General features: G+C 43.8%; 2 protein-coding genes and 5 non-coding genes across 9 annotated transcripts; 5 read left to right on the forward strand and 2 right to left on the reverse strand.

The window, feature by feature from the left end:
* The first annotated feature begins 1,620 nt into the window (after nucleotides 1-1,620).
* On the forward strand, nucleotides 1,621-15,562 carry hdlbpa (high density lipoprotein binding protein a). Of its 2 annotated transcripts, XM_023822282.2 has the most exons (28): nucleotides 1,621-1,731; nucleotides 3,823-3,893; nucleotides 6,023-6,137; nucleotides 6,252-6,415; nucleotides 6,504-6,719; nucleotides 7,491-7,697; nucleotides 7,953-8,168; nucleotides 8,303-8,509; nucleotides 8,598-8,705; nucleotides 8,786-8,890; nucleotides 9,039-9,117; nucleotides 9,245-9,384; nucleotides 9,500-9,604; nucleotides 9,698-9,811; nucleotides 9,920-10,006; nucleotides 10,086-10,217; nucleotides 10,312-10,530; nucleotides 10,620-10,841; nucleotides 10,951-11,169; nucleotides 11,275-11,413; nucleotides 11,611-11,753; nucleotides 11,852-11,956; nucleotides 12,124-12,258; nucleotides 12,519-12,662; nucleotides 12,748-12,927; nucleotides 13,285-13,401; nucleotides 13,484-13,624; nucleotides 14,316-15,562. In XM_023822282.2, the coding sequence occupies exons 3-28, from the start codon at nucleotides 6,062-6,064 to the stop codon at nucleotides 14,403-14,405; spliced, it is 3,810 nt and encodes a 1,269-aa protein (XP_023678050.1). In that variant the 5' UTR covers nucleotides 1,621-1,731; nucleotides 3,823-3,893; nucleotides 6,023-6,061; the 3' UTR covers nucleotides 14,406-15,562. The 2 variants fall into 2 exon arrangements, with proteins under 2 accessions (XP_023678050.1, XP_023678051.1); XM_023822283.2 differs by lacking the exon at nucleotides 3,823-3,893 and having other exon boundaries at nucleotides 1,681-1,731.
* A 3,131-nt stretch (nucleotides 15,563-18,693) lies between these two features.
* Nucleotides 18,694-18,765, forward strand: trnag-ucc (transfer RNA glycine (anticodon UCC)). Its single transcript has one exon. It is a non-coding gene; the product is annotated as a tRNA-Gly (tRNA).
* Nucleotides 18,766-18,841: 76 nt separating this feature from the next.
* Nucleotides 18,842-18,913, forward strand: trnap-ugg (transfer RNA proline (anticodon UGG)). Its single transcript has one exon. It is a non-coding gene; the product is annotated as a tRNA-Pro (tRNA).
* Nucleotides 18,914-19,090: 177 nt separating this feature from the next.
* On the reverse strand, nucleotides 19,091-19,164 carry trnai-aau (transfer RNA isoleucine (anticodon AAU)). The gene has a single exon. It is a non-coding gene; the product is annotated as a tRNA-Ile (tRNA).
* Nucleotides 19,165-19,422: 258 nt separating this feature from the next.
* trnap-agg (transfer RNA proline (anticodon AGG)) lies at nucleotides 19,423-19,494 on the forward strand. Its single transcript has one exon. It is a non-coding gene; the product is annotated as a tRNA-Pro (tRNA).
* Nucleotides 19,495-20,694: 1,200 nt separating this feature from the next.
* LOC111849440 (kyphoscoliosis peptidase-like) lies at nucleotides 20,695-26,431 on the forward strand. 2 transcript variants are annotated; one of them, XM_023822302.2, is made up of 15 exons: nucleotides 20,695-20,817; nucleotides 21,115-21,222; nucleotides 21,781-21,840; nucleotides 22,338-22,388; nucleotides 22,492-22,551; nucleotides 22,655-22,705; nucleotides 22,795-22,860; nucleotides 23,013-23,054; nucleotides 23,213-23,263; nucleotides 23,346-23,428; nucleotides 23,517-23,625; nucleotides 23,727-23,844; nucleotides 24,639-24,827; nucleotides 25,084-25,274; nucleotides 25,467-26,431. In XM_023822302.2, exons 2-15 carry the CDS (start codon nucleotides 21,132-21,134, stop codon nucleotides 26,372-26,374), a joined length of 2,070 nt encoding a protein of 689 aa, XP_023678070.2. In that variant the 5' UTR covers nucleotides 20,695-20,817; nucleotides 21,115-21,131; the 3' UTR covers nucleotides 26,375-26,431. The 2 variants fall into 2 exon arrangements, with proteins under 2 accessions (XP_023678070.2, XP_023678071.2); XM_023822303.2 differs by lacking the exon at nucleotides 20,695-20,817 and having other exon boundaries at nucleotides 21,148-21,222; nucleotides 22,313-22,388.
* Nucleotides 26,432-26,661: 230 nt separating this feature from the next.
* On the reverse strand, nucleotides 26,662-26,743 carry trnal-aag (transfer RNA leucine (anticodon AAG)). The gene has a single exon. It is a non-coding gene; the product is annotated as a tRNA-Leu (tRNA).
* Between the last annotated feature and the right edge of the window lie 370 nt (nucleotides 26,744-27,113).

Consider the following 27,113-nt stretch of genomic DNA (forward strand, 5'->3'; position numbering starts at 1 on the left):
TGGGTGCAGCAATACACCATCAGTACATGCTCCTTACCTCCTCCTATTTTAAGTCTTATTTAATTTCTGAAAAAGAAATTATCTTAGGCAGCAGCAGGAGCATTTTAGCTATTTAAAAAATCAGGGGTTAAGTCAAGTTTACCCGGATTAATTTTTTTTTTGAAGGAACACTGGCATCAGGGGTTAAATACTTGGGGCTAGCTTTAAAATACTTGTGCGAGTGATGAGCCCTAACGACCCTCATGGGCAGCACTGAGGGCAGACTGCAGAGCATCATGATGCTGTCTCTCGTTGCAGAGCCATCTAAGATAAGAGTGCAGGCGATGTTTAATCAAGGTAGAATTTTGGTGCCCTGGCACCCACTCTATGAAGACTCTGAGAGGAAAGTCCGGAGCAGGTGAGCCAAACACAAAGCATTGGTTTTCGATTCAGCTGTAGATAAGGAAATGAGAGCTGATGTGAAACACTCATGTTTTTCATCTGTTCAACTGACTGAGGCAATAAGTTGTAAAGAATGCACACCATTGGCAGGACTACAGAAGAAGAAATGGTGAATTTAAGAGGTTACAGAAAATTTATTGTGTAAGTACATCAGTGTGATTAACTTAACAATTGTAGTACGAAATGGCTACAATTTTTACAATAAAACATTTAACAGTTAAAGGCCTCACCCTTTAAAGAAAACTGATACGAGATACATTTTTTTTCTGTATGGAACGCAGTGCAATATCTCCTCCTTGTGGTAACTATAAAACTAAAACTATTACAGCGAAATAAAAACATTTTCTTCATACAAATCACCTAAACCACAAAATATAAACGGAAATTGCAGAATTCACAAGTTCTATCACAGATTGCAGAATGATCGTAATTTATTCTTATTTTTAAGATATATGCGCGTATCTTATATGATACCTAGATTATAATAACAACAATAATAGGATGCATTATTATTGTCGCAAAAGACGTCTCGCAAAAACTTTGTCTACGGCAGGGCGTTGGCTGAGCTGCTGCATTTATACAGAGAAATGTAAATAATGCGAGTTTCCTGCAGTGCGCGTCAGATGTTCCCGGTGAAGTCTTCACCTTAGGAATGAATAACACGCTTATATAGAGAGAGTAGATACAAGTTGGAAGTGATCGTTTGCTGTATATGGCACGACAGACTGGAATTAAATGGCTTGAAGGGTCGTCTTTGAGATTTTTTTGGCATCATAATTGAGAACATTGCCCACTCAATCTAAACTACGTCTTTCGCTAAAAATATCATAAAATTAGTCATTTAAGTGTCATCGAAGAAAGCGATTTAGCTCATTTAATGACAGATATGTGTAATTGTTGACATTCTGCCAATACTTCTTTAGCAGCGTGTTCTCAGATGAAAGAGCCACTTTGAAACAGATGCCCCATCAGAAACACCACAGGCGTAAAGCATTTAACGAGTGCCCGAGAAAGAACGGCGCGACACAACGTTTCATCATAAGCTACAACCAGCATGCACAAATACGTGAACTGCATGTACTACGGCTCCCCACCACTGTTTAGAGAGCCCTTTCCTTTTTTTGCCCCCTTTGAAAATATGTGGTGAGCGAGTCAAGGCTTTGACGTGGCTGCATGCGATTGGAGGCCCAGGGTCAGTATAAATAGAGCAAGACCGTGGGCAGCGCTTTCACTCCTGAGTTACATTATCTGCTTCTGCACCATATCGGGCAGACGGGAACACCAACAGAAGTAAGTAGAAAAATGAACGTCCAAATCTGATACACTGCAGTGTGTAAAATGTAGCATGACGGACCGACCTCCGTGCAGTGTTATCCTTTGGAAGGGAGCTGTAACAATTTAGCGACCGATCCTCTGGTACTGTTTTTTCCCCCGTGGTGAGGCGAAAAAAATGTGCATAGGCTCGACTCCATGTCAATTTCTCCGGACTGTTTAGCCTACTGCCTACGTGGACTTTCTGCAGACCCGGGGAGGCTGTGTCTGTCAGTAAGGCAATAAGAAGCGGATACATTGTATGTCGATAGGCGAGACGCTTCGCGATCATGAGTTTAAGAGGCCATTTTCTCGTCGGTCGCTGCTTTTTTTCAGATTTTCTTACGTTTAAGTTTCCAAATGGAGTCTCGCCTGAGCAGGTCGGATCTACGTGTCACAGCCGCGCAGGCGCAAGTGGAAGTTTATTAAAGTTTACGAAAGTTGCGGAAAGGTTAATATTTGCCTTCCCATTTATGTATTTTTTTTGTGTTACGTTTTCAAATTGTTATACTGGCTTACGTGTTTAGATTATTTTAGACTCCTCTAGTTGTATTGGTCACTTGTAGTACAATCCGGGACATCCAGCTGTGGGGAAAAGTGTTTTTTTTCACATTTTTTGCCTTTTAAAAACAGTGTTGTGTATGATTTAATGCTTTTGGTCGACGCCTGCTTACGGAAACTCTGTTTTTTTCGAGCTGATGTTGAGGTAGCTCCTTCGATCCCAGCCTGAGACGTGATGAGGTGGCAGTCTGTGTCCGGTACACTGGTCGGGTCACGTTTTTGGACTCGGTCTTACCACGGAATGCTTACTTCATCGTAACTTACTACAGCCCATTTTTCGGCTACATTCAGCACCAATTTCCTCTGCCTTCCCCGTCCAGCTATTGACAATAGATTAGGCGATTAAAGAAATTAAGTAGCGAATTGGACCTTTGAATTAAGAGCTGATTTGCTACATTTCATGTGTGTAAGTTCTAAGGAATGCGACTACGTAAACATGGAGGACCTTTGGAGTATTGTGGCAGTTAAAACTATCTTTATTGATACTACTGGTATATCTGAACAATCTGTGCGGGGGTCAGTATCCGATGTGGGTGACTTCCTGAAATCTTTCAGGGGAGTGATTACCTTGGCGGGTGACCGTTAGTATTTACTCCTTACGCATGTTTTTGTGATTATGGCTGATTGGTTTCCTTTACAGTAGTACCCTGAATGTATAACTAGGTATTGAACCCTATTGACTGGATTTCTTCTGTACGTTTTCTGGTTGCCCTTCCCTCCTGTGATCCCGAGAGCAGAACATATGGTTATGTGCCTTCATGTGAGAGTCCACTTATGGCCACGTCACGCAGCCGTTTAGTCGTTGTCTGCCCGATGTGTTGGACCCTGAAGTCTGAATTGCCGACTTGGGCTTCTGTCATTCATATGCATGTGTGTTTGGGATCCTATAACTCTCTAATGGGATTTTATATATCGTGTGGTTATTGCTTATGGTATGCAATGTGGCAGCCCCACCACAACTCTCATGCATGGTGAGACTTTGGCTATGTCTGGGGCACAGTGACATTATGTAAATGTTTGCCCTCAAGTGGGGTTGGCAGTAACGCCATGTTTCTGGGTAAATAGCCTAAAAATGTTGGTGAAGCCTTCCAGCAATCAGTGCCTTGTAGACCCTATTTCCCCTATTCTGATTGCTGTGTAACTTGGCAAAGAGCGTTTACTGCTCTTTTTCTAGTTTTAGGGCTTCTTTTGAGGGATGTGGCACTAGCTGAGTCTTTGATCAAAGCCTTATTCAAGTCGATTTTTTTAATATATTTTTTTTCCGGTGGAGTATTGCTTTCACTAATGGTTAAAATCGTCCACAGATGCGATCACCTCCCTAACTCTCCTTGATGTGTTAGACTTTACCAGGACTGATCTTACTAATGGTAGCACCTAGTTGCCAGATCGGTATAGCGAGAACATCAGCCACCCCTCTCCATCCCTGGCCTTTGCGATGCGGATGCTAAGAGACGGCACGTTCAGGTCAAGTGTTCGCATGAAGCTTACGGCCATGATTCTATTTTTCAGGCAAAAGCTGGCAGGCTGACGTGACAAACAGCTTAACAGGACGGATTATCTGGTAACTGACCATTTAGCTGGTAAGAAATTACTACTTTGGGTGTCTTGATGCTGTATTCAGTCTTCATGAACCAGGTTTTTTTGTTCTTGTGTGACAATTTAATGCCGGCGTTTGCACTGCCAGTCGGGTTTTTTTGCACATAGATTTTCTGCATTTGCATGTCACTCGCTTAACATTTACATTTTACGAAAAATACTCTGTATTCTTTGCTAACAAATACATTTACAGTATGTTCACCTTTTGTTAGCAAGAAAACGTCATACGTTTGATTTAATCAAAGTACTGTAACCCCTAGCAGTTATAACAGCAGAGAAAAGCTATTCTTTCTACAAGGGACATTAAGTACTGTTTTGTTTTGTCGGATGAAACTGTTAACTAGTGCAATTAAAGTTAAAGGGCCGCCTAGAATTTGACACTGCCATCACCGCACAACCAGTTAATAGGATGTCAGCCATGCACTGTTACATACTCTTTCCATGTTATAAAGGAAACTTTTTTTATTGGGTTTAAATTTTAACTAATTCATTTCACTCAACTTTCCAATGCTTAACAAGAATTTTAAAAAATCTGCAGTTTATGAAATAAATGGGGGGGGGATGACTTCTCACTGATACTGTACCTCATAGGCATGTGCCCCTATGCTGCTGAACTAGACCACCGAATGTGTGGGGGGGGAAGGGGCTGGTGTTTGGAAACCTTGCAAAAGCCCCAGTAAGCAACTGGAATTCAGGTGGCTGCTGTTTGCCAGGACCAGCAGGAGGGAGTTTCTGGAGGCCCTCGCTCCCTGTGAAGGTTGCGAAAAGGGAATCGGCACATTCCTGATTTTTAAAGATCTGGCTTGTACCCGAAGCTCTGTGGGTGATGTGGGTTAAGGCAGTCTAGAGGTGTGCCAACCTTCTTACATTGTGGCTTCAAGTATTAAATGCTTTTTCATTTGTGTATGTAGTTTTAAGTTGTGCCGCTCCAGAGGGTGATGCCTGTCTAAGTTGGTTAATGCAGGTTATGGTTGCTTTGCAGTACCACACTTGGTTTCTACTGCCTGATAGGAACTTGATTTGGTGCCCACGGGACCATAGTGAGCATCAGCGATACTTACTGTTAACGTGTGGTGGTCTGTGGCTTCCTGTTGTAGGAGCAACGGCAGGTTTTGTTGTTCTGTAGGTTCTGGAGAGCACCTAAATAGAGAACTGGGGTTAATGAACAAATCCTCTTAACTCGTAGAGCTGCATGGTAATCTTTAGAGGTGTCCCTAGATATACAAACCGAAGCATGCCACGCCCACTTTGGGATCCCCCTTCTCTTTGGGAGCTTTTCTACCGCACCAAGTACCGTACTTTTTATATGGTACTTTCCCTTTTTCCATTGATTTCTAGCTGAGTACTAGTACCAGAAGTGCCAAACCAGCTGGGGTACTACTTTGGCACTTGGAGGTGGGACCTTTGACGATTTTTGGTTACGCAAATAGCCTGTCTCTGAAACAGGATACAACTGCTATTGTTAAAAAAAAAAAAAACAAAAAAAAAAAGTTGGGGAAAACGATAAACAAAGTAAAAAGAAATTAATTGCGATCTGGTAGGAAGAATGGATACAAAAAAGATGCGTTTTCCAAAACACTCATGAAAAAGCAGCGGATTTTTAAACCTGTTCAATCTATAAAAGGAATAATTAAAATTAGAGGTAGCTAAGGCTTTTGTTTCTATGACAGTAAAGATATTTAAGCGAAACTTCAGTTATAGAACTGAAAGTAAGAAAAAGCCTGATGTTAATCTGACTAGCCATGTAAACTGCATGCGCATGACATGTGATGTTCGTATTAATATCACACGTCACGCAGTCATTCTTCAAATTCAGTACAAAACACCCCGCCTCGCGGTGTGATGTCATTCGGCACTAGTACCCGTTTTTACGCCAATGGAAATGAAGTACCAAAAGTACTGTACCTGCTGCGGTGGAAAAACACCCTTATTTTTTTGTTGTACCCAGTCCAGGATTTCTTCATCAAAACCCAATCACCAAGCTGTACAAGAACTTCACCTGAACCAGCAAAGTATAAGACCGAGTTGAGATTGAAGGGCAGGTTTTGTGATTTGGTTGGGGGTCCCTTGTGGTATTGCAGTAATGTCGAAAGCCCATTTGCCCTATCCCCAGTGACACACTCGGACTCCGTGTAAAAGTGGGATTTCGACCATGAGCTCCGTCGCCGTACTTACGCAGGAAAGCTTCAACGAGCACCGCAATGGTCTCCTGCCCGAGCAGGTTGGCGGTAAGTATGACTTCCTCGTGTCTTATCGACAAGAGAACTTGCCTTTTGGCATTCCCGTGCTCTCGGCTGGGTACTCCTAAACTGAGTTTAAAGGCTATTCCCCTGTCCCCACAGTTGCCGGTGCGGGGCCTAGTGAGACCGGGGATGATGACGTTTGGCCAACCTACAAAGATGCCTTTCCCCCTCTGCCTGAGAAGGCCACTTCACCTGAGGGAGTTCAGGAGCCAGGCAGTGCTTGGACAAAGATTCGTCCTCTGAAATCCTCTGTCATCACCCAGGCAAGTTTCTATATGCTGTCAGATTAGCTGCTGGGGGTTTTGGGACCTTGGCCAGCAGGCATTCACTTTTATTTTTATTAATTCGAAGGTTTTCCATGTGCCCCTGGAAGAGCGCAAGTACAAGGACATCAACCAGTTTGGCGAAGGCGACCAGGCCAAGATCTGTGTGGACATCATGCACAAGACTGGCGCCCACCTGGAGCTCTCCATGGCCAAGGACCAGGGCCTCTCCATCATGGTGTCTGGGAAGCTGGATGCAGTCATGAAGGCGCGGAAGGAGATCGTATCTCGACTGCAGACTCAGGTCGGCCCATAATTTTTAGTGCATGTCCCTTCTGTTGGACGATAAGGATCTCTGTTTATTGTTCCAAAGGTTAATAAAAGCTCTCTTGGTATGATTCTCGGTAAACAATTAGGAAACTGAATGCTGTACATTTTGGTTGACCAAATTCTTGTAATTTGGGAACATTGGTACATGGATTTAGTATGTACTAAGTGGTAGTCAGAACATTAGTACATACTAAATCCATGTACTAAGTGGTAAAGTCAGATTTCAGTCTTGAATGTCTCTAGTGCCATGTGTCAAATGAAAAATCAGACTGGCTGTTTTCTGACTTCAGTCCTTGAGTGGCTGCACATGAGTCTCATTGAGAAACCAGCCTCTGTGTAGAAATAAGCTTCCCGGTGTCCAAAATGTCTGAGTACTGTACTTATTGAATTGTTAGATGACTTATTGGCCGGATTCCTTAGTGGAACAGTGCTGCTTCTGGCCTGCTGAAAAGCTCCCACCCAAATCTTCTGGCTCCATTTCAAATGTTGGGTGCCAGTATGATAAAATTTACATTTTAGGGTTCTTCGGGAAATTAAGTGGCTAGTATGAATGGTCGGAGGTTTCTTTTGACTGTACAATACACAAGCTATTTCTGAAACTTTAGAATGGAGGCATCAGTTATAACTAATATGCTGTTTTTCTCTATCCTCTTAAAAATGGGTATTTCTGTGATTCTTTGGAAATTTCAATGTAAGATTTTTAAACGTGTGCTGGAAACGAGCGGCTGATCGCGTCGTCCTACAGGCCACTGCCACCGTGGCAATCCCGAAAGAACACCACCGCTTCGTCATCGGCAAGAATGGGGAGAAGCTGCAAGAACTGGAGCTGAAGACCGCCACCAAGATCCAGATTCCTCGGCCAGAAGACCCCAGCAACCACATCAAGATTTCTGGTACCAAAGAGGGCCTGGAGAAGGCCAAGCACGAGATCCTGCTCATCTCTGCTGAACAGGTACCACATCTTCTGGGACCTGCTAATGAAGGCTGTGTTCATGGAATCTCCTGCCTTTTTGGCTGTGTAACTCCATGGGCTGCAATCCAGAGTGATTCGAGATTATATTCTACATGAATGGGTATTTAAGTGGCACTAAATTAGCACTAATGCCAAGGCCATATCTTGATAATATGCCCTTATGGCTGATAGCCCATGTCTTCGACTTGCTCCAACTAAATATTAACATTTAGCTGGTGTTCTTCCCCCCCCTAGGACAAGCGTGCTGTGGAACGCATAAACATCGACAAGGTGTATCACCCCTTCATAACTGGTGCCTTCAACAAGGTCGTGAATGAGATGATGCAAGAAACGGGCACTCGTATCAACGTTCCTCCACCCAGCGTGAACAAGACGGAGATCGTGATAACTGGGGAGAAGGAGCAGGTGGCCCAGGCCGTGGCTATGATCAAGAAGATCTTTGAAGAAAAGGTTAGCACATCAGTTGGGTGCGACATCTGTAGTGTACTTGGTCAGCAGCCTTAAGGATTTAACATAACACCATGAGTCTGTACCAGATACTTGATATTGTGTAACACTGACTTCATTAAATTCTTCCAATGCAGAAGAAGAATGCTACCACCATTGCAGTAGAAGTTAAGAAATCTCAGCACAAGTATGTCATCGGCCCGAAGGGAAACACTTTGCAGGAAATCTTGGAGAAGACTGGCGTTTCTGTCGAGATCCCACCTTCCGATAGCAGCTCTGAAACAGTCATCCTCCGTGGAGAGCCGGACCGGCTGGGCCAGGCCCTCACTGAGGTTTATGCTAAGGTACCTGGAGTCTCCGTTAAGTCTCATGTTATGGTGTCTTTCTAAACGGATCCGAAGTTTTAATTTTAACGTTTGCATCGATTGGCAGGCCAACAGCTACACTGTGTCCTTAGTCTCGGCTCCTTCCTGGCTTCATCGGTTCATCATTGGCAAAAAGGGGCAGAATTTGGCCAAAGTTACTCAGGCAATGCCAAAGGTTAGTGTCCTCTCTTCTCTCCCCAAGTTCTTGCCATTCAGTGTGGCAGAAGCAATTTATCAAGCTGCTCTTGTTTGTAGGTGCATATTGAGTTTACCGAAGGGGAGGATAAGATCACTCTGGAGGGACCCACAAAGGACGTACAGCAGATGCACTGCCAGATTGAAGCCATCGTTCTAGATCTGGTGAGTAAACTGGAATTTAATTCCCCATCCCCCATCAGATGGCATCACTTACTATGCTCAGTTTGAAGCCGCCAACATCTACTTTTTAGACGTGGAAGTTTCAGTTTATGCGGTCGGACTTTTTTGAACGTCAGCCATCGTTTGGCAGGTGAGCCGCATGGATTATGCGGAGATCAGCGTGGATCCCAAGTTCCACAGACATCTGATTGGGAAAGGTGGTGCTAACAGTAAGTATGGGGGCACAGTGTGTGTCGCTAGTGTGAAAGTGCGTTTGGCGACGCCTGAAATGACTGGGGGGTGGGGGACACTTAAACATCTGTGGTTGGAGCCGCAAACCTTTTTTTATTCCTTCAGTTAATCGAATCAAGGAGCAGCACAAGGTGTCTGTCCGCATCCCCCCTGATAATGAAAAGAGTAACCTGATCCGCATCGAGGGAGACCCAAAAGGAGTACAGGAGGCCAAGAAGGAGCTTCTAGAGCTAGCATCGCGCATGGTGAGTGGAGCTTTGCGTTTCCCATCCATGTTGACCAAGTACAAGCGGCTGCCAGTGCCCATGCCACGAATGTGCCCGGCCTTCTGTCATTTTTGCTTCCTGTCCCCCGCCACAGGAGAACGAGCGTACAAAGGACTTGATTATCGAACAGCGTTTTCATAGAGCCATTATTGGACAGAAAGGAGAGAAGATTAAAGAAGTCCGGGACAAGTTCCCAGAGGTAATTTGTTAGGTGGAATATTTCAGTCGAATCATCAGACTAGGTTCCTCCCAGTGGAGCAGGGGAATGTGACAGCCATCTAATTCTTTGAAGGTCATCATTAACTTCCCTGACCCTGCTCAGAAGAGTGACATCGTTCAGCTACGAGGTCCTCGGAATGAGGTTGAAAAATGTTCCAAATTTATGCAGAAGATGGTGGCTGAAATGGTAAGGATCTAAGCACAGACTCTCCTACTAGTTCATCCTGTCGGGTTGGTTTCATGACTTGTGATGGGCATTGACAGCCGAACATTGAATGTGCACCTCTCGTCCTAGGTGGAGAACAGCTTTTCCGTTTCCGTCCCGATCTTCAAACAGTTCCATAAGAACATTATTGGCAAAGGAGGAGCAAATATTAAGAAGGTGAGACATTAATTTTGCTTGAACAGAATATGGCAGGCTTGACTTGGGTTCTTAACCTGTATGGACCTGCCGTTTTTAGATTCGTGAAGAGACCGGCACGAAGATCGACTTGCCCGCAGAAAACAACAATTCTGAAATGATCATCATCACCGGGAAGAAGGCAAACTGTGAGGCCGCGAGGAACCGCATCCTCGCTATCCAGAAGGAGCTGGTTGGTGCTTCTGAAATGCAGATCTGTGCCTTGGAGCCTCATCTACAGTGACTCCACTGAACGGCAAGGTTCTGATGTTGTCTTTTGTGTTTAGGCCAATATCACAGAGCTGGAGGTTTCAATCCCCTCAAAACTGCACAACTCCCTCATTGGATCAAAGGGTCGCTTTGTGCGTTCCATCATGGAAGAGTGTGGAGGCGTGCACATTCACTTCCCAACAGAGGGCTCTGGCATCGACACCGTCACCATTCGTGGGCCGGTGGAGGATGTGGAGAAAGCAAAGCGGCAGCTGCTGTCTCTCGCCGAGGAGAAGGTATGAGGTTCACTAATGGTTCCGGTTAGCTATGGGTTCTAAAGCTTCTTCGCCTCATTACAGTGCACTCATTGTTCGGTGTCTTTCAGCAAACAAAAAGCCACACAGTGGAACTACGTGCCAAGCCCGAATACCACAAGTTCCTCATTGGTAAGGGTGGCGGTAACATCCGGAAGGTACGGGACAATACCGGCGCTCGTATAATTTTTCCAACGCTGGATGACAAGGACCAGGAGCTGATCACTGTAGTGGGGACAGAAGAGGCTGTGCGAGAGGCAGAGAAGGAGCTTCAGAGCCTTATTAAGAGCTTGGTAATGTGCTACACCCTCTCCTTTCCATTAATTTCTAGCCAATATCTTTGTGGTTTTAGAACCTTTCAAATTGCCTCTAACTGTTAATGATTTCCTGTGTCGCCATTAGGATAATGTGGTAGAGGACTTCATGACTGTGGATCCAAAGCACCATCGCTACTTTGTGGCACGTCGTGGCCAGGTCCTGAGGGACATCGCAGATGAGTATGGAGGCGTGATGGTGAGCTTCCCTCGTACTGCATCCCAAAGCGACAAGGTGACCCTTAAAGGAGCCAAGGACTGCGTCGCAGCTGCCATGAAGCGCATGCAGGAGATTATTGAGGACCTGGTGAGTCGGACATCACGGGGCCGTATGCACGGGGGAGTCCATTTGGCCTTTTCTGCATGCTCAGTGCTTTAGGATTTACGGAGAGAGTTGTTTTGTGTGTTCCAGGATGCTCAGGTGACCATGGAGTGTGTGATCCCTCAGAAGTTCCACCGCTCTATAATGGGTCCCAAGGGATCCCGCATCCAGCAGATCACCAGGGATCACATTGTGCAGATAAAGTTCCCTGAGAGGGAGGATCTCCAGGGTAAGACTGTCTTTTGGTTCCGTTTCTGATTCTTGACGTAATTCCAGCAGCATTTTGTGGGTACTGTTACAGTCTGTGGTATTAATGGGACCGTCGGACCTGTTGGACGAGGCTAATAGTGAGCTGTATCATAAATATGTGCCTTTAAGCCTCTACGTTCTCAAGCTTATTTAAGAAGCGGCCTCCCATTTTTCCAGCTCCTGCTGCTGAGCCTCACATCCAGGAAAATGGGGAAGCCAGGGATAAGGGCGTTACTGACCCTGCCACTCCTAAGAAGTGTGACGTCATTGTGCTCTCTGGCCGTAAGGAACGCTGTGAGGCAGCTGTGGAGGCTCTTAAGGTTTGTGTTTAGTTTCAACGTGGCCATATTTGCTTCCTCGCAAGAGGAATCATGTTTGACATTATCCAAGTTGTCCTAACCTTAATTGTTTGACATAGGCTTTAGTTCCTGTGACAATTGAGGTAGAAGTTCCATATGAACTTCATCGCTACATCATCGGCCAGAAAGGCAGTGGAATTCGCAAGATGATGGATGAATATGAGGTAAGCCTTCATTGTAGGCGTATCCAGCCTGGCAAAGGCAGGGCTAGTTCTTTTCATTTGTATTGCAGCTGAGGTTCTTGGTCTCTGTGCTGTGAACCATTACCTGTCTGGTTGCATAACTGGAATTCCAGAACGGCAGTCTGAGAGCCTGGAATGTTCTCCCTCAGGTAAACATTCAAGTGCCTGCGCCTGATCTGCAGTCTGACATCATCGCCATCACTGGCCTGGCAAATCATCTAGACCGCGCCAAAGAAGGTCTCCTGGAACGCGTGAAGGAGCTGCAAGCAGAGCAGGAGGAGCGGGTACGTACAGGAGCTTCTCTGTAGCTCTGTGCCCTTCCTGTATAAGGTAATAAACTGTAATGCAGCTTAAGGATAATCAGCCTATATAGTCTTCTCCCACCATCTACAGAACTGAACAGGTGTACAGGAAAATCCACTTCCCTCCAATTTTTGGTGTAACGGTATTTTGATTGTTTCATACTCTGCTGCCAGTTTGAGAGGCGTCGAATCAAATTTCCCAGTTCTTCTGAGCTTAATCGAGCATTTTGATTTCATTTTAGGCTCTCCGGAGTTTTAGGCTAACCATAAGCGTGGATCCAAAGTATCACCCCAAGATCATCGGCCGCAAGGGCGCTATCATCACTCAGATCCGCAACGAACACGATGTTAATATCCAGTTCCCTGAAAAGAATGACGAGAATCAGGTACTCGTAGGGGTTTTGGGTTATGGTTACGTTTTGCCGTCGCAAGCTATATGTGCTTCGCTAACCAGTGCTCCCAATGTCTCAGGACCAGATCACCATCACAGGGTACGAGAAGAATACAATCTCCGCACGTGATGCTATTCAGGCCATTGTGGACGAGCTGGAAGAAATGATTTCAGAGTGCATCACCCTAGACAGCAGAGTACATGCCCGCATCATTGGTGCTCGTGGAAAGGGAATTCGCAAGATCATGGATGAGTTTAAGGTAGGCCTTTTTGGAAAGGTTCCTGTAAACTAATGTGGTATTTTCGTATTTGGCCAAATCTCCAGATTCTCTTGTAATTTGGACTTGTGTTAATCTTTAAGGTTGTTGTCTTTCCCAACCCTGGTCCTGGTCCATTTTTTTGCTTCCTCCCAAGTTCTCTGGCAGAACATCCACATTTTCCCTCCCTACTGGGAGGGAGCAAAACATGGACTGTCTGGATGTACCTGAGGAACGGGTTGGGGGGGAAAGGCTGGTGTGAGGTCTAGATGTTTGTGCCGTCACCAAGCTAACGATCTGTTTGCCATTTTAAGTGCTTAGGATGTCTCACTCAAAACTACCTCTGTCATTCTGTTTCAGGTGGACTTAAAGTTCCCTCAGAGTGGTGCTGCAGATCCCAATGCTGTCATCGTCACTGGGCACCCAGAGAATGTCGATGAGGCCATTGATCACCTCCTGAACCTGGAGGAGGAATATGTAAGGCTCATTCTGTGCCTCCGCTGCTTCTCCTGCTCCAGTTCCTTTACCATGGCTTTTTCCATGAACCTTCTCACTACAGATGGCAGATGTGGCTGAAAATGAATCCAAGCAGGCCTACATGAAGACGCGTGCTAGTGCAGCTGCTGCTACTATGGGGGATGAACCCAGGGGCCCATCGAAAGGGTTTGTGGTGAGGGAGGCACCGTGGGCCTCCAATGAGGTGAGCTGTAGCACCTAAAGCAGGGCAACCTGTGCAATCGTTAAATGGACAGATCATCCCAAAAATGGAGAGATTTTAGAGGGGCTTCAGTGCTGTCTATTGATCTGGGTTGTTCTGCTGGGAGTTGCCTAGTTTTGGAGATACTGTGCTTCTCTCAAATTAAATGAGACTGGCATTCTTGCTGTGATCAAAGCACCGAAACAGCAACACGTCTGAGAAATTCAACAGCAATGTCTCTTGCAAGAGATCAAGACCTGGTTACTGAGGAAAATCCTCAGTCTTTGTAGTGAGCAGTTTAATGTAGCTTTTACAAAGCTCCTCACCAGGTATATCACTGTGCAGAAGATCACCAGGACGGTTGTGCTCATATCTTCTGTGCAGTGATATTGGTGTCACTACAAAGTCTGTAGATTATCCTGAGTTACTGGATTATTTCTGGTAAGAGACATTGCTGTTGAATTTTTCAAACTTTTTTTTTTTGGTGCTACAATCATCACAACGAATGCCATTATATTTGAGATGCCAGATATCTCCAAAACTAGGCAACTACTCCCAACAGAATAACCCTCATGGATAGCACTAAAGCCCCTCTACAATGCATCTTTTTTTTAGTTTTTGGAGTGAACTCCCACTTTAAGTACTTTATAATAGTGTGGCTCTTGAGGTCCACCTCCCATTTCTGTTCTCCTAGGCACCGGATATGAGCAGCTCTGAGGAATTTCCAAGCTTTGGGGCTCCAGTGACCCCGAAGTCTTCTCCATGGGGCCCAAAGCGTTTCTGAGAAGGAAGAATTGAAGGACGTGTTCCACCAATCCTGCCCCAACCCCGCCCCCCCCCCCCCAACACGCACACAAGCTGGACTAACTGCAGACACTGACCCTCATGCATATGTACACCCCCATCTGAAACATCGCAAATATCACCTGGCCACAGCTACCAGAAGGTCTTCTCCATGCAAATCAAAGGTTGTAGTCCTTATTGTTGTCTAATTATTTCATACTTTGGTCTTAACTCCATTTCATTTAGTACCTTTTTTTTTCAATTTTAATTTCAAACTAATTGGATCACAGTAAATCTTTTAAGCTTGAGTCCTGCACAACGGGTCACTACTTTTTGTTCTCTACCTGACTATAATTGCTCTTGGGGAACAAGGATGTTGTCAGTTTCCAATAGTATGGAGACCTAACAGTTCAATGTCCTATATCATTGTGGTTGTGCGGTCTATGACTGTTGCCAAGGCGATGGGAGAAAGCTGTCAGGGTTGACTAGACTGCCCCTATCTGAGTTGCCTTGGAAACAAATTGTTACCTCTGAGATGTGAAACCTTCCTTCGATTTGCACTTTTATGGAAGTGAAACTTACAGCTGGGCACCTGTCAAAGGCGGTGTCTGACCTGGAGCCATACAGAATCTGCCTTCAGCTACTGGCATTGGCTGGGCGGCAGTGCTTTTGGGTTGGGGCGGGTTTGTCTTTAAGCAGGGCTTGAATGAGAATACTGGCTCTTGAACTTGTATGCAGCTTTAAAGGTATTGAAACTTCACTTGTCATACACTACAGGAATGTGCTTAACTTGAGCTGTACCTTAAGTTCCAGAACGGCCAGATTGTCTCAAGTACACTAACTGCACGTGTTGTCTCTCCCCCCCCCCCCCCCCACCCCACCCAAAAAGGAAAAAAAAAAACTGAGAAACCTCTTTTGTTCATTTTGTGTTTGGTCGTCCTTCTGCTGAAGATGTTTAGTGATGTCTCCTGATCACTGTTACTGGGTCAGTGTCCTACTCCTTGTCTTCCAGTTGCTGGGGAGACTCTTTGGTTCCCATGGCAACAACCCTTCTGTCAGCCTTAAGAAATTATGCAAGAACAAAAGTTTAAATATCACATGGATAACACTGGAATTTTAAATGTCCAAAAAAAAAAATAAAAAAAAAAAAACGGGAAATACTTTGTGTTTTTTTTTCATTTTCTGTGACAATGCAAATTGTGTGTAACAGATGTCAGCATTATGGGTTGGGCCTTCAGTCTGTGGGGAGGAGGGGGGGGGGGACTCTTGGTCAGCTGTTTTAAAATGGCTGCCCCCATATCACCTTTTTTGCATTTTAGCAGGTATGAGGTTCGGTTGTTTTGGACTGCTGTCAGTTTCACTAGCATGACTAAGTCGTCAAACATTCATTTACGAGTAACTTATGCTCCTCAAAATAATAGAACTATTTTCTATACCTGGGTGCAATGTAAAATGCAGCCAAATGCACACGTCTCTGGTTTGTGTTATGCTGCCACCCCGTCAGTTTTCTGAAGGGTGCTTAGGATGGCGCTCTTACCTGGGTTTCTGCCTGCTCACGCATGTCAGGTTAAAGTTTGAATTACTTTGCCATTCAGATTTGATACCTTGGTTAGGCTACTGTGCCTTTTTTGTGGGTATGACACGGCATGGAGAATAGCAGGCACTGTTAATGTCTTTTTTTAAATAGGTGATGTCAAAAGAATTCCATTATTAAGACGGTTTATATAATCGGATTTTAAAGCTTTTTAAGGAGGATGCAATGAAGGTATACATATAGTGTAATGCTTATTAGCAGGGAACTGGGACCTGACCTTTGCAGAATGTAACTTGAAGGGTCCTCTGACAAACAGCACAAGCTTTGCTAATGGGGACATTACTGCTGTATACGGAGTTTATTTCTCTTATTGGGTGGGGAAGGGAATGAAGCTTAAAAGCAGCAGTTAAGATTTTCCCAGAGGGTTAGACCTAAATGAGCAAGACCTGCGGAACAACCCTTTACGTCTGTTATGCTTTGAAAATTTGTGACAGGATTTAGCATTGAGTCTGGTCTAATTGCTGTATGGACGTCAGGAAGAACTGCAAATACGAGTTTATACTAAGATATATGAGCTTCAGCAGTCATACTTCACCTGTGTCCAGCAGTATTACACTTGTATTTGTATTTGTTATGCTGCACATTTTAAAAGTTGAAGCAGTAACTAATGCATTTATAAATGTTTTATACTGACATATGTAAAGTTAAAAAAAACCTCCCCGTCCCGCGTGGAACCCCAGAATAGTTAAACTTCCCTTAACTTTTCCTATTCATTTTGAATGGTACTGCTCAATAATGCGGGTGTAATATTCTTTTGGCCACTGGCTGATGTTTTTGCGCTGTTTCGACGCTTCCGAAGACCTTTACCTTAGTCAGCACTGTCAGGCGACTGGACACTGATGTTGGAATTCAGAATAACTACTGGAACTAATATTAATATTGCAATGAATCTGGTGATTCACCTAAAAACCCGGCACTAATCGAACGGAAAGGACAGCTCTCCAAGGTAAACTGCACAGTAATCTTGCATCGTAATATTTTAGGAAGTATTTTAACGTTGCTGAATATAACTTATAGTTATCTGTCATTCGCTAACTTGTTCGGCAGTTAAAACGCGATGTTTGACGGAATTACTTATTGATCCATTTATTAATCTAGACAGTGTCGATTTATGGAAACGAGCGATTTTGTAGTTAACGAGGACACTGGTCGAGTAGAATGAGTCTATAAGCAGATTACGAAATAAATGGGATTACTGTTTTATAAACTAACGTTACACTAATGCTGCACTTTCCTGTACAAGATACTCTGACGTTAACTTGCCTCTCAATAAAGGATATTTGACTACAACTTATTTTACTCATCTTGTTTGCTGCCATTATACTTAACTTAGATATTAAGAATTCCTCGAATAATTAAGTAATAAACTCACTAAAATTATTCATGGAAACTTTGTTTAAAGCTATTACTTTACTACCAACTAATAACGCTACTAGATACACGCCAGTTTACAGAAGTCCTGCTCATAAATTCCATGCCCTTCTGTTTCTCTTTACTCCTGTCACTGTAGATTTAGAAGTTCTTCCCGGGGAAGGTGACGTTGTGCTTCCGGAGAGGATCGAGATGCAGCGTTGGTCAGCGGAGGAGCCAAATAACACATTACCTGCTACTTCAGAAGCAGTGCTAATCGTAAACATTATATTTTTACATATGCACTCTGTCCAGTTTAATAGGACCACTTGTATGTGTGTGTACATATGTGTATACTCATTTCAAATGTACGTTATAGCTGCACTTTTTAGGTTTCCAGTCACGGACTGTAGCCTGTTCTGCTATTATGTACAGCCCGTGGTCAGCAGAGTGATCCCACCATTGGGCCCTTAACCCCAACTGCCCCAGGGACTGGCTGACCCTACAGTCTCCTCTACGCCAGATCCATGCGGTGCCTCCTGGGATGCTTTCCCAGCCGTCCCGGAGGTCCCACATATATGCTGAACACTCACTGGCCACTTTTCCTTCACTGACTGTTTTTGAAACCTGGCAGTATCACTGTTAGTATTGTCACAGCATAATATTTTTTAATTATGGGTTTTGTCTTGATTTTGCTGATTTGTTTAGGAATTTATGAGCAGGACTTCTGTAAACTGACGTGTATATTTAGTAGCTTTATTAGCTGTTAGTGTGCATGAGTCCTTTGTTAACATGCTATGAAATGCCATAACCCTGCCATCTAAGACAACGCATCATTCCAGCTGTTAGTATTCAACATACCTTCTTATCTTCCTATCCCTGTGTATGAGAACCTGAGCATCTGTATCTTTCTATGTAAATAATCTCAATAAACAATGCATTTGAGTAATAACTGTCTGTTTAATAAACACCTGATGGCGCTTATTACACCTGTATCACTGCAATCACACACACTGGCACTGCCCACCGTGCTCATCGCCCCGTTTACTCCTCATACACACGGTGGGCGCGCACACATACACACACTACGTACACGATAAACATCAACTACTATACATGACATAACACATAGCACATTTATAATCACACAAGCGATTACTGAGAACTATTTACAATCTGGCATCAGTCCAACATGCCGTGCTGCCCGCCGGTATCTCCGCGCTACAATATAATTTATAGACTTTTTTCCAAGGTAATCGATTGGCTGGTAAGACAATTATAAACAAGCGATTATATTCAATGGTCAGTTGCCTCTTCAGATCTACTGTTAAACTCATGTGCGGGAGCGTTGGTGGTATAGTGGTTAGCATAGCTGCCTTCCAAGCAGTTGACCCGGGTTCGATTCCCGGCCAACGCAGCTGTTCTTTTTGAAAATTTAGTTTGTTTTTTCCACATAATAATGTATACATTTTAGAAAAGCTAAACACTCGAGCGGCTCGTTGGTCTAGGGGTATGATTCTCGCTTTGGGTGCGAGAGGTCCCGGGTTCAAATCCCGGACGAGCCCGTCTCTTTATATTCCCTTAGGAATACTTTACATAATTAAATGCATTGCAACCAAAAGCAGTTTCTTACTAGAAATGGATCCGCTGTAATGACGCAGATATATGCAGAAGTTTCTCTTTTCTGTTGCGTTATACCTAAGGTATAAGTTTCATGTGTGGGTTTGAGGGATAAAATCACATGGCCCGTACGGGGATCGAACCCGCGACCTTGGCGTTATTAGCACCACGCTCTAACCAACTGAGCTAACCGGCCGCCGTTCGTCATAGATCCTATGGTCAATTAGTGTCACTAGATGGCGGTAAAGTTCTGTGTTTCCAGCGTGCTTTGCATCTGCCGTATACATTAGCGTAAAAGCAGCATAGAAATTGATACGGAATCAGCTAGTTAAACTGCAAGGAAAGTAGAATTAACTGCTGTATTGTTACTTAGTCTTAGTACTTATTCCCAATAAATAACTTTTGACCTGGTCATTTTTCATTTGCTGCGTCTACAAGCGTTTGCGTTCTGTATGGCTCGTTGGTCTAGGGGTATGATTCTCGCTTAGGGTGCGAGAGGTCCCGGGTTCAAATCCCGGACGAGCCCAAATTTTCACATGACACCAGACACGTTTTTTTTTTTTCCGGAAGATTATGTGACTATAATAACCTTCCGTGGCTGTTGCATTTTTACAAAAAGAACTAAGGAGTATGTCATCTACTCATATTCCAACTGCTTATCCTGGTCGGGCATCGTCGGGGGGGAAATAGATCTGACTGAAAAGTTGAAAATCTTATAAAATTAGAGCGATCATACATACATAAATTAATAAATAATTATGCACTTTTCACCCCAACAATGACTATGTTTTACTATAATAATTCTGTAAAGATTTGTGAACTACTTAGGGAACTATTTAAGCGACAAGTAATTAATAACTCAAGTGAAGCACTGATCTCATGTTTGTTCATCATTAACTTTTATCTCAAGTTCATGATTTGTACTTCAGTAGTAACTGAGTATTTGTGCCCCATCAAGTAAAGTGTTACCAAAGTGACACATAACTGGTTGAGTTATAACTTTAATACTTTCAGCTTCCTGAGCGTGAACAGACACACCTTTCACACGATTCTTATAGGCATCAGCATCCTAATAGGACCCTTTGGGTTAGTCCATCAGAGATGAGTCCCGATCTGTACAGGTTTTAGCAGGCCTGTTTTGGTTTGTCCTGTTCCGAGTTTTCAGTCGAGTTGTGGTTAGTTTTTTCTCGATCGACCGTTTGAAGTCCAAATTGGTAGAGTTGAACGCGTCACATCCCATACAAGTTTTAGCAGGAATGGTGGAGTTTCAAGATTTAGGTCGAGGTACAAGTCGGAAAAAATTCAACAGACCCGTTCGATGTCAGGGTTGGTCGAGTTAAGAGGTGTTCGAGTTCCAAGGTCCCACTGTGTATCAACTTCCTTAGAGGAATTAAAGAACATTTATGGGAACTGCTGGGTTATCTCCTTATCTCCTAACCCCCTTCACCTTTGCTACTGCCCAAGCAACCCACACATATTTAAAAAAAAAAAAACTGAAGACAAATATTAACTTTGCTAGGACAGACCTTTTCATGTCACCCCGGTTGGTGTTCAGCTAAGGAACAGTCGCCTTAACACTTTTAAAGTATATATTTACAAATAATTGATATGACAGTTCACTCCGTCCTGGTATCTGAGCAAAGTCCATATGCTCTAACGATACAATCTTGATGTGTCGATATGTCCATAGCCACCTGCGAATACCTGCTCTAAGGCTGATTTCTGTTGACACAAGGCGGTTTCCTAGAAACATTCATAAAGCATTTAACCGGTTCCTCCTGCACACCGCAGAAAAACGTTCAGCTAACATACGGTGACAGCGACCCAGGACAACCGCTGAGCATCGCATGTAAGTCACCAATGACCATTTTTTTCTCTCACTCTGAAGATGAGAATTTGCAAGATACCCACTCTGATGCCCACATCATGAGAGTTAACAGAGATTTAAACACGTTTTTAAATGATAAAATGTCATAAATGTTCCTTCCTTGGCTCATGTCAAATTAACCGTGTTTTACACCAACCCAACTGTGGTTATGAAAGGATTGAGAATCTCATTAAGTACGATTTTCCGTCTAAGTCAGCTGCTGTCATTTCGGTAGATGTACTGTCACTTAACTAACCTAATGAACTTCATTCATTTCAGGTTGTCTTGCGACAAAAATGGCCTTGCTTGACTGCCTCTCTCGTACTCAAAAAATAATACTAGCTATCTTGTGTTTTCCTCTGCTCCCGTTCTACCTGTGCTATGTGTGTAAGTAACCTAATTATTACTTTGAGATTAACAAGGATCTGACTTAGTAAGCTTAAGGGCTATAAAAAAAAACTAAAAGAGAAACTTCAAACATAGGTGGTTGTAGACCCTGTTTAGGGGGCTTAAGATGCTCTGTTTTTTATTATCTCAGTTCCCCTTAAAAATTAAAATTCTAAATCCATTTAGCAACTTGTTGCATTTTTTCATACACATTTCATAGCCTTCCCCCCAGCTCAGTAAATTTTATCGTGGCTGGTGTCCTGTACTTCTTTGAATGTGGCTACCCTACAGGTCAAATCCTAGGATTTCCCCTGGTTAAGACTAGCAAATAGTGATTGATCCCAGCTAACTACTAGTGTGTCGCTACATCTGCGCCACGATATTACTGTGCCTGTGACCTTCCGTTGGTCTTTTGTGTTTGTGTGTGTGACTTTTAGAGAACTGTATATTGTTCTTGTGGGTGTATCTGGCCAGTATCGTGCCACAAATGCTGACCATGTGTGGTGTCCCTGCTTTGGTTACGTCACTGCTGATGAACCCCCGGTGATGTCGTCTCAGGCTGCTGTTCCTCTGATGAAGATGGCGGAGAGGCCAAGGCGAGTCAGAAAGGTGACCTAAGTAAGTGACGTTGGGGTGACCGTGTAACTGTAGAGAGACCGCAGGAGGAGACTCGTGGAGCTTTTCCACTGCCGCCAAGAACCGAACTGCACCCGGGCCGTATCACCAACTGGAAGTATGCCAGCTGGAAGTCAGCTGCAGCTGTGAAATCACCATCTGATTGGTCGAAATGCACGGTGATACCGGTGTCCTGTGCATGGATCATCTGAAGGAAAAAGCCTATATTCTATATATTATTAATTATTAGTAGTGTCGCACATTGAGACCGTGATTCCTGATAATGCGAAACTTGATTTTACATCACTGTCATTCTTCAAACCCAGTAACGCCTTTACGGAGCCGTCCCGGGCCGGAAACGTGCTGTGACTAGTTTCTATTCGCCGTACACTATGGCTTGGTTCCTGTTTGCCAGTGGAAAAGCACCATTAGTGTCTCTGTCCTTCACGCTGCTCTTGGCTTCACTTTATGACAGCACTCTATGCTTGGGCGTGTCGCAGGGCGAGCGGAAGAGGCCAAAAACGACGCAGTGGATGGTCATGGGGTCAAAGGTCGGGGATGAATGTCAATGCATTGGACTTACTTTATGGGGATTTCAGAATATGCCAGAAATTCACATCCTGTGTCTATTTTTGTTCCCCATGTCCTCTATAGTCACAGTCAACATTCAGCCAAGCCCAAGAACCCTGCCAAGGAGCACTGCCACTCAAAGAGGTGATTCTGTGTCCCAGAACCAAAACCAGCAGCTACAAAGCATGACAGCTCCATAAGCATGTCTGTATGGATGACAATCAGATGTTTTGCATTTGTGTCCTAGAACAGACAGACAAGAGTGTGGAGTGTAATGTAAATGGGAACAGGGAAGTGGGTGAGAAAAATACCTAATTATTTAGCCCTTTTGACCTATCAGTGGTAGCCGTTGCACTGAAATAGCACAAAATTCTGAATTATTTGCAGTAACGGTTGAGATTCATCCAAAGAAAAGGACGGCTAACTTGGTGAAGAAGTTTTCTTTCGGAAAAGGTGAGAAATGTGTAATTATCCAAAAAAACCCACTTCTATGTGTGCATGCAGTGATGAGGGTGTTCTGGGAACCTCTGCCCACAATGCAGCATTACAACAGATGATCCTTATTAGTCATTAACTGCAATAAATTTTAATCTTTTCTTTAACAGGAAAAGTAACCAGCAGAAATGAAGCCGTGTATGAAAATGAGGGTAAACAGACATTCCTTTTGCACAATGCAAATTTGAGATTATGGCTTAATTTCACTGTCCAAATGTATCCCCTTATCATTAATTATATTTAAACAGCATGTTTAACACAACTGTAGTTGACCAAAGTGCTGTACAATTTATGAAAATATTAATTACAGGCTATGTCAATGACCAGAATGGAACCAAAGTGAGCAATGCAATACTACTTGGTAAGTATTTGCTGTGTATGTCTATAAAATTGGCTATTATAGATTATATTTGATGATTCATAGCTATTTTTTCACACTTTAGCTTATCCATGGGATGGGTCTACGCTTAAGTCAATGCGGATTGATTTAAATCAGTTTAAACAGCTCGATGCTTATGCAAGTGAGGTAAGTGTCATGTGACATGAAGAAGCGGCATTTAAGAGTGATAAATGCCGTAATAAAAGCATTTGGCGGCACTTCTCTTGGTTTGAAGGTGAGGGCCAGCAGCAGTGTGGAGGTTCTGGTCCGGGATCTGCTCAGAGGCACCAGCAGTGATGTTGAGAAGCTGAGGGCGATTTGGGTTTGGGTGACGCACCACATCGGTGAGCGGGCGGTCTCTGGAGGCGTACACTTCTACGTGTGAAATAGACGGGACAGCCGGAGTGTGAAAGCGGAGCCGTTCTGCTGACGTTCGCCTTTGCAGCGTATGACATGGAAGGCTACCGGAACCCCAATCTGAGGTCGGCGTCCCCGGATGACGTCTTACGGACAGGGAGGGCCGTGTGTGCGGGATACTCCAGTCTGGTTCAACGGATGTGCAGGTACTGGCCACCCAGCTCGGGAAAATGAGCAGCTAATTAAAAACCCTACCGGAAGCTGTAATCAGTCGATGGGTTTTTACATTTAAGGTCACACCTTGAGTAAATCTTCCTACTCAGTATTGGTATGTCTGCCTATCTATGCATCACTCAGTGTCTCCCGGTGCCACTATGGCGGTAATTATCATTGCATCACACATTGTACTCAAGTACATGGCTGGGTATCAATGCAGAACACATTCTGTACTCAGATATTTCCCTTTTGTTGTCTGTCACTTACCCACTTGGTCCACAAGGGGGCAGACGTTAGCATCGAACACATCTACAGCTGCAGCGAAAGTATTGAAAACGTATAGATTCCCTACAGGACAAATTAATTTCAAACTAGCTAGATCTAAAAGCTTTGACAAGGTATATGTTCTCCCTAAAGTAGTGATTAATGATTGCTTCATCCACATTATGTTTAATCACTCAAAACGTATAAGACCATCCCTTTAGACATAGTAAATGATTAATTGGCCTATTTGCAAAAGCACTAATCAATTCTCCTTTTATTATATAGAAATTATTATTATTAACAAAATGATAGAATTCAGACCCGTGTCATTAAAAATTATGTTTTTGAAAAAGTCCAATTCTTAAAATTCTTGGTTTTGAATTTCCTTAGTGCTAAATGCTATGTGATTTGCGTCACTGTCATTGAGCCCAGGATCCATCCAACTTTGTTCACTGGTCCACCTTCATGGGGACCCTGTAGCCCATTACTGATGTCGTAAAACTTGCGTGATGTCGCTCAGTCTTGCAGGTATAGAGTGTAAGGAGCTGTCTGGGTATTCCAAGGGTGCTGGCTACAAGCTGGGAAACCGATTCCGTGGGGAGTCGGATCATGCCTGGAACGCTGTCCGACTGGCTGGGAGTTGGCACCTTCTGGACGCTACCTGGGGAGCTGGTCATGTGACTGATAATGTTTCTCAGTTTGAATTCAAGTGAGCACAATTTTGAGCACTTTTTTGCATTGTGGAAGACAATAAATTGAGTTATGTTTTTCAAGACCAGACAAAGGCATCATATTTTTATATCAAAAATAACGATATAACCGGCACTGCAATTGACATGGTAATCACACTAACAAGCAGAGGCATACTTTTAGTTGAACTTTGTATCAGAACTCAGTTGCAGTGAAATGAATGCAGTCTGAGGTCTTGGTGCTGCTGTTCAGGGTCTTTCTCATTTTGCATTTAGATATAATGAGTTCTACTTCTTGACTCACCCTGCCCTTTTCGTGGGAGATCATTTCCCGCTGGAGGGTCAGTGGCAGCTCCTGAGACCACAGATCTCGCTTAAGCAGTTTGAGGATGCCGCTTTCCGGAAAAGCTGCTTTTATAATTCTGGCCTCCTGTCTTCGCAACCAGAGTCTTGGCTCATCCATTCAGGTCCGTTCTTTCCATAATGAGTCATTACGTCAAAACATTTGAATCATTCTGTGATTCCGGATGTGTTCTGAGTGACTTCAGTGCTGCTTTCACGATCATAGATGGAACGTTTGTGCTAAGGAATATAATGTGTATAATGTGTTCACTACTGAATTACGTTCCATTTGCCTCCCTTTCTCCCTTGTAATACAGATCAAAAGACAACCATCACCATAAAGAGTTCATCACCTACGCTCTTCATGCAAACGCTCAACGACAAAGAGAACCATGGCATCTTAACCCTGAAGCCAGACGGAATGATGCTGGATGTCTATCCCCCAGAAATCGGAAAACATTCCTTGAAAATCTATTGCAGGGACCCAGATTCTACAGAAAAGATGTACAACTCAGCGTTGCATTATGAGATCCAGTGCAAGGCCGTCGACCGGGGGCTGAACTTGCCTGAAGATCTGAAAAACCCCATGGGGCCCAGCTGGATGTCTGAGCGGAGCGGCCTCTGTGACCCCTCCCAGCGTGACTCTCTGGTCCACACCGCTGACGGTCGCTGCTCCTTCAGCTTCCGTGTGGACAGTCACTGGGAGTTCCTCAGCATGCTGAGCACAGAGGTCTTTCGCATGACAGATGATGAGCAACGCAGGCACACATTCATGTCTAGAACTGTGGACCGTGTTAAATTCCAAGTGCAGATACCAAGACCTGGGCTATATCAGCTCTGTATCTATGGCAAAGAGCGAACAATGGCAGGCAGTTTCAGCAACGTCTGTAATTATCTGATCTCCTGCACCAACCCCAAAGTGAGCTGGCCGGTCTTCCCTTTGAAATACACTACCTGGCAGGAACACTATGAGCTGGTTGAGCCTCTTTCCGGTGTCCTCCCAGCCAACCGGACCATCCGGTTCAAGATGAGGGTCCCAGGGGTCTCCCAAGTGTCAGTGCAAGGGAAAGCCACACAGGATCTGTGCCTGGATACAGATGGATTCTGGAATGGTTGCTGCAGCACTGCGGGATGTCTGGATCTGTCAGTCATGATCAGAGAGAATCCTAATGACCTTACTCGCTCCTTTATACTTAACTATCAAGTGGGGGGTAAAAGTGACTAGCAACAGTAAAGTCTGCCTTGAATTTGATAGTTTCCTCAATAAAAAAAAGAAAGTACCTTACATGTATGAAAGAAGATAGTGATTTCCCAAAAACCTTGAAACCACTTACTTGAAATTAAAGAAACATAATGAAAATGGTCTGTTGACTGTGACGTTTCTTTCATATGTAGGACTGTAGGATGTTGACTTTCATACACACCAAACATATTTTAGCGTTATTGTGGTTTCTTAAACCATAGGTATAATAATAATTAAAATATGTAATAACACGCCAATCAAAAAATTCTTGGCAGCGGTGGGATTCGAACCCACGCCCCCGAAGAGACTGGAGCCTTAATCCAGCGCCTTAGACCGCTCGGCCACGCTACCCTGAGTACTCCACATAGGAAATATTTTCAGCTGTCAACATGTTCTAAAAATGATTCTTTTTTATCGCGATTGTACGGGGTTCATATATTATATAAGAAAATGACTAACCAAGTTTTAACTTACCGACAAGATGTATAGTCGACAATAAATTGTATCACAATGCAGTACTGACTACATGCTAACACGGCTAACCGAACTACCATACAGAGAAACCAATCCACAAGGATGTTTTTTATGTATATAAAGTTTGTATGTATGTGTTCATGCATATCCGTATGCATGTTATTTGCATTATATATTAGAAATAAATATTAGACAAGATTTGAGGCACATGCTGTTTGGTGAATTGTAATAATGATTTACAACCAGC

Source organism: Paramormyrops kingsleyae, chromosome 21 (genome assembly GCF_048594095.1).
Source record: "Paramormyrops kingsleyae isolate MSU_618 chromosome 21, PKINGS_0.4, whole genome shotgun sequence".
Lineage (NCBI taxonomy): Eukaryota > Metazoa > Chordata > Actinopteri > Osteoglossiformes > Mormyridae > Paramormyrops > Paramormyrops kingsleyae.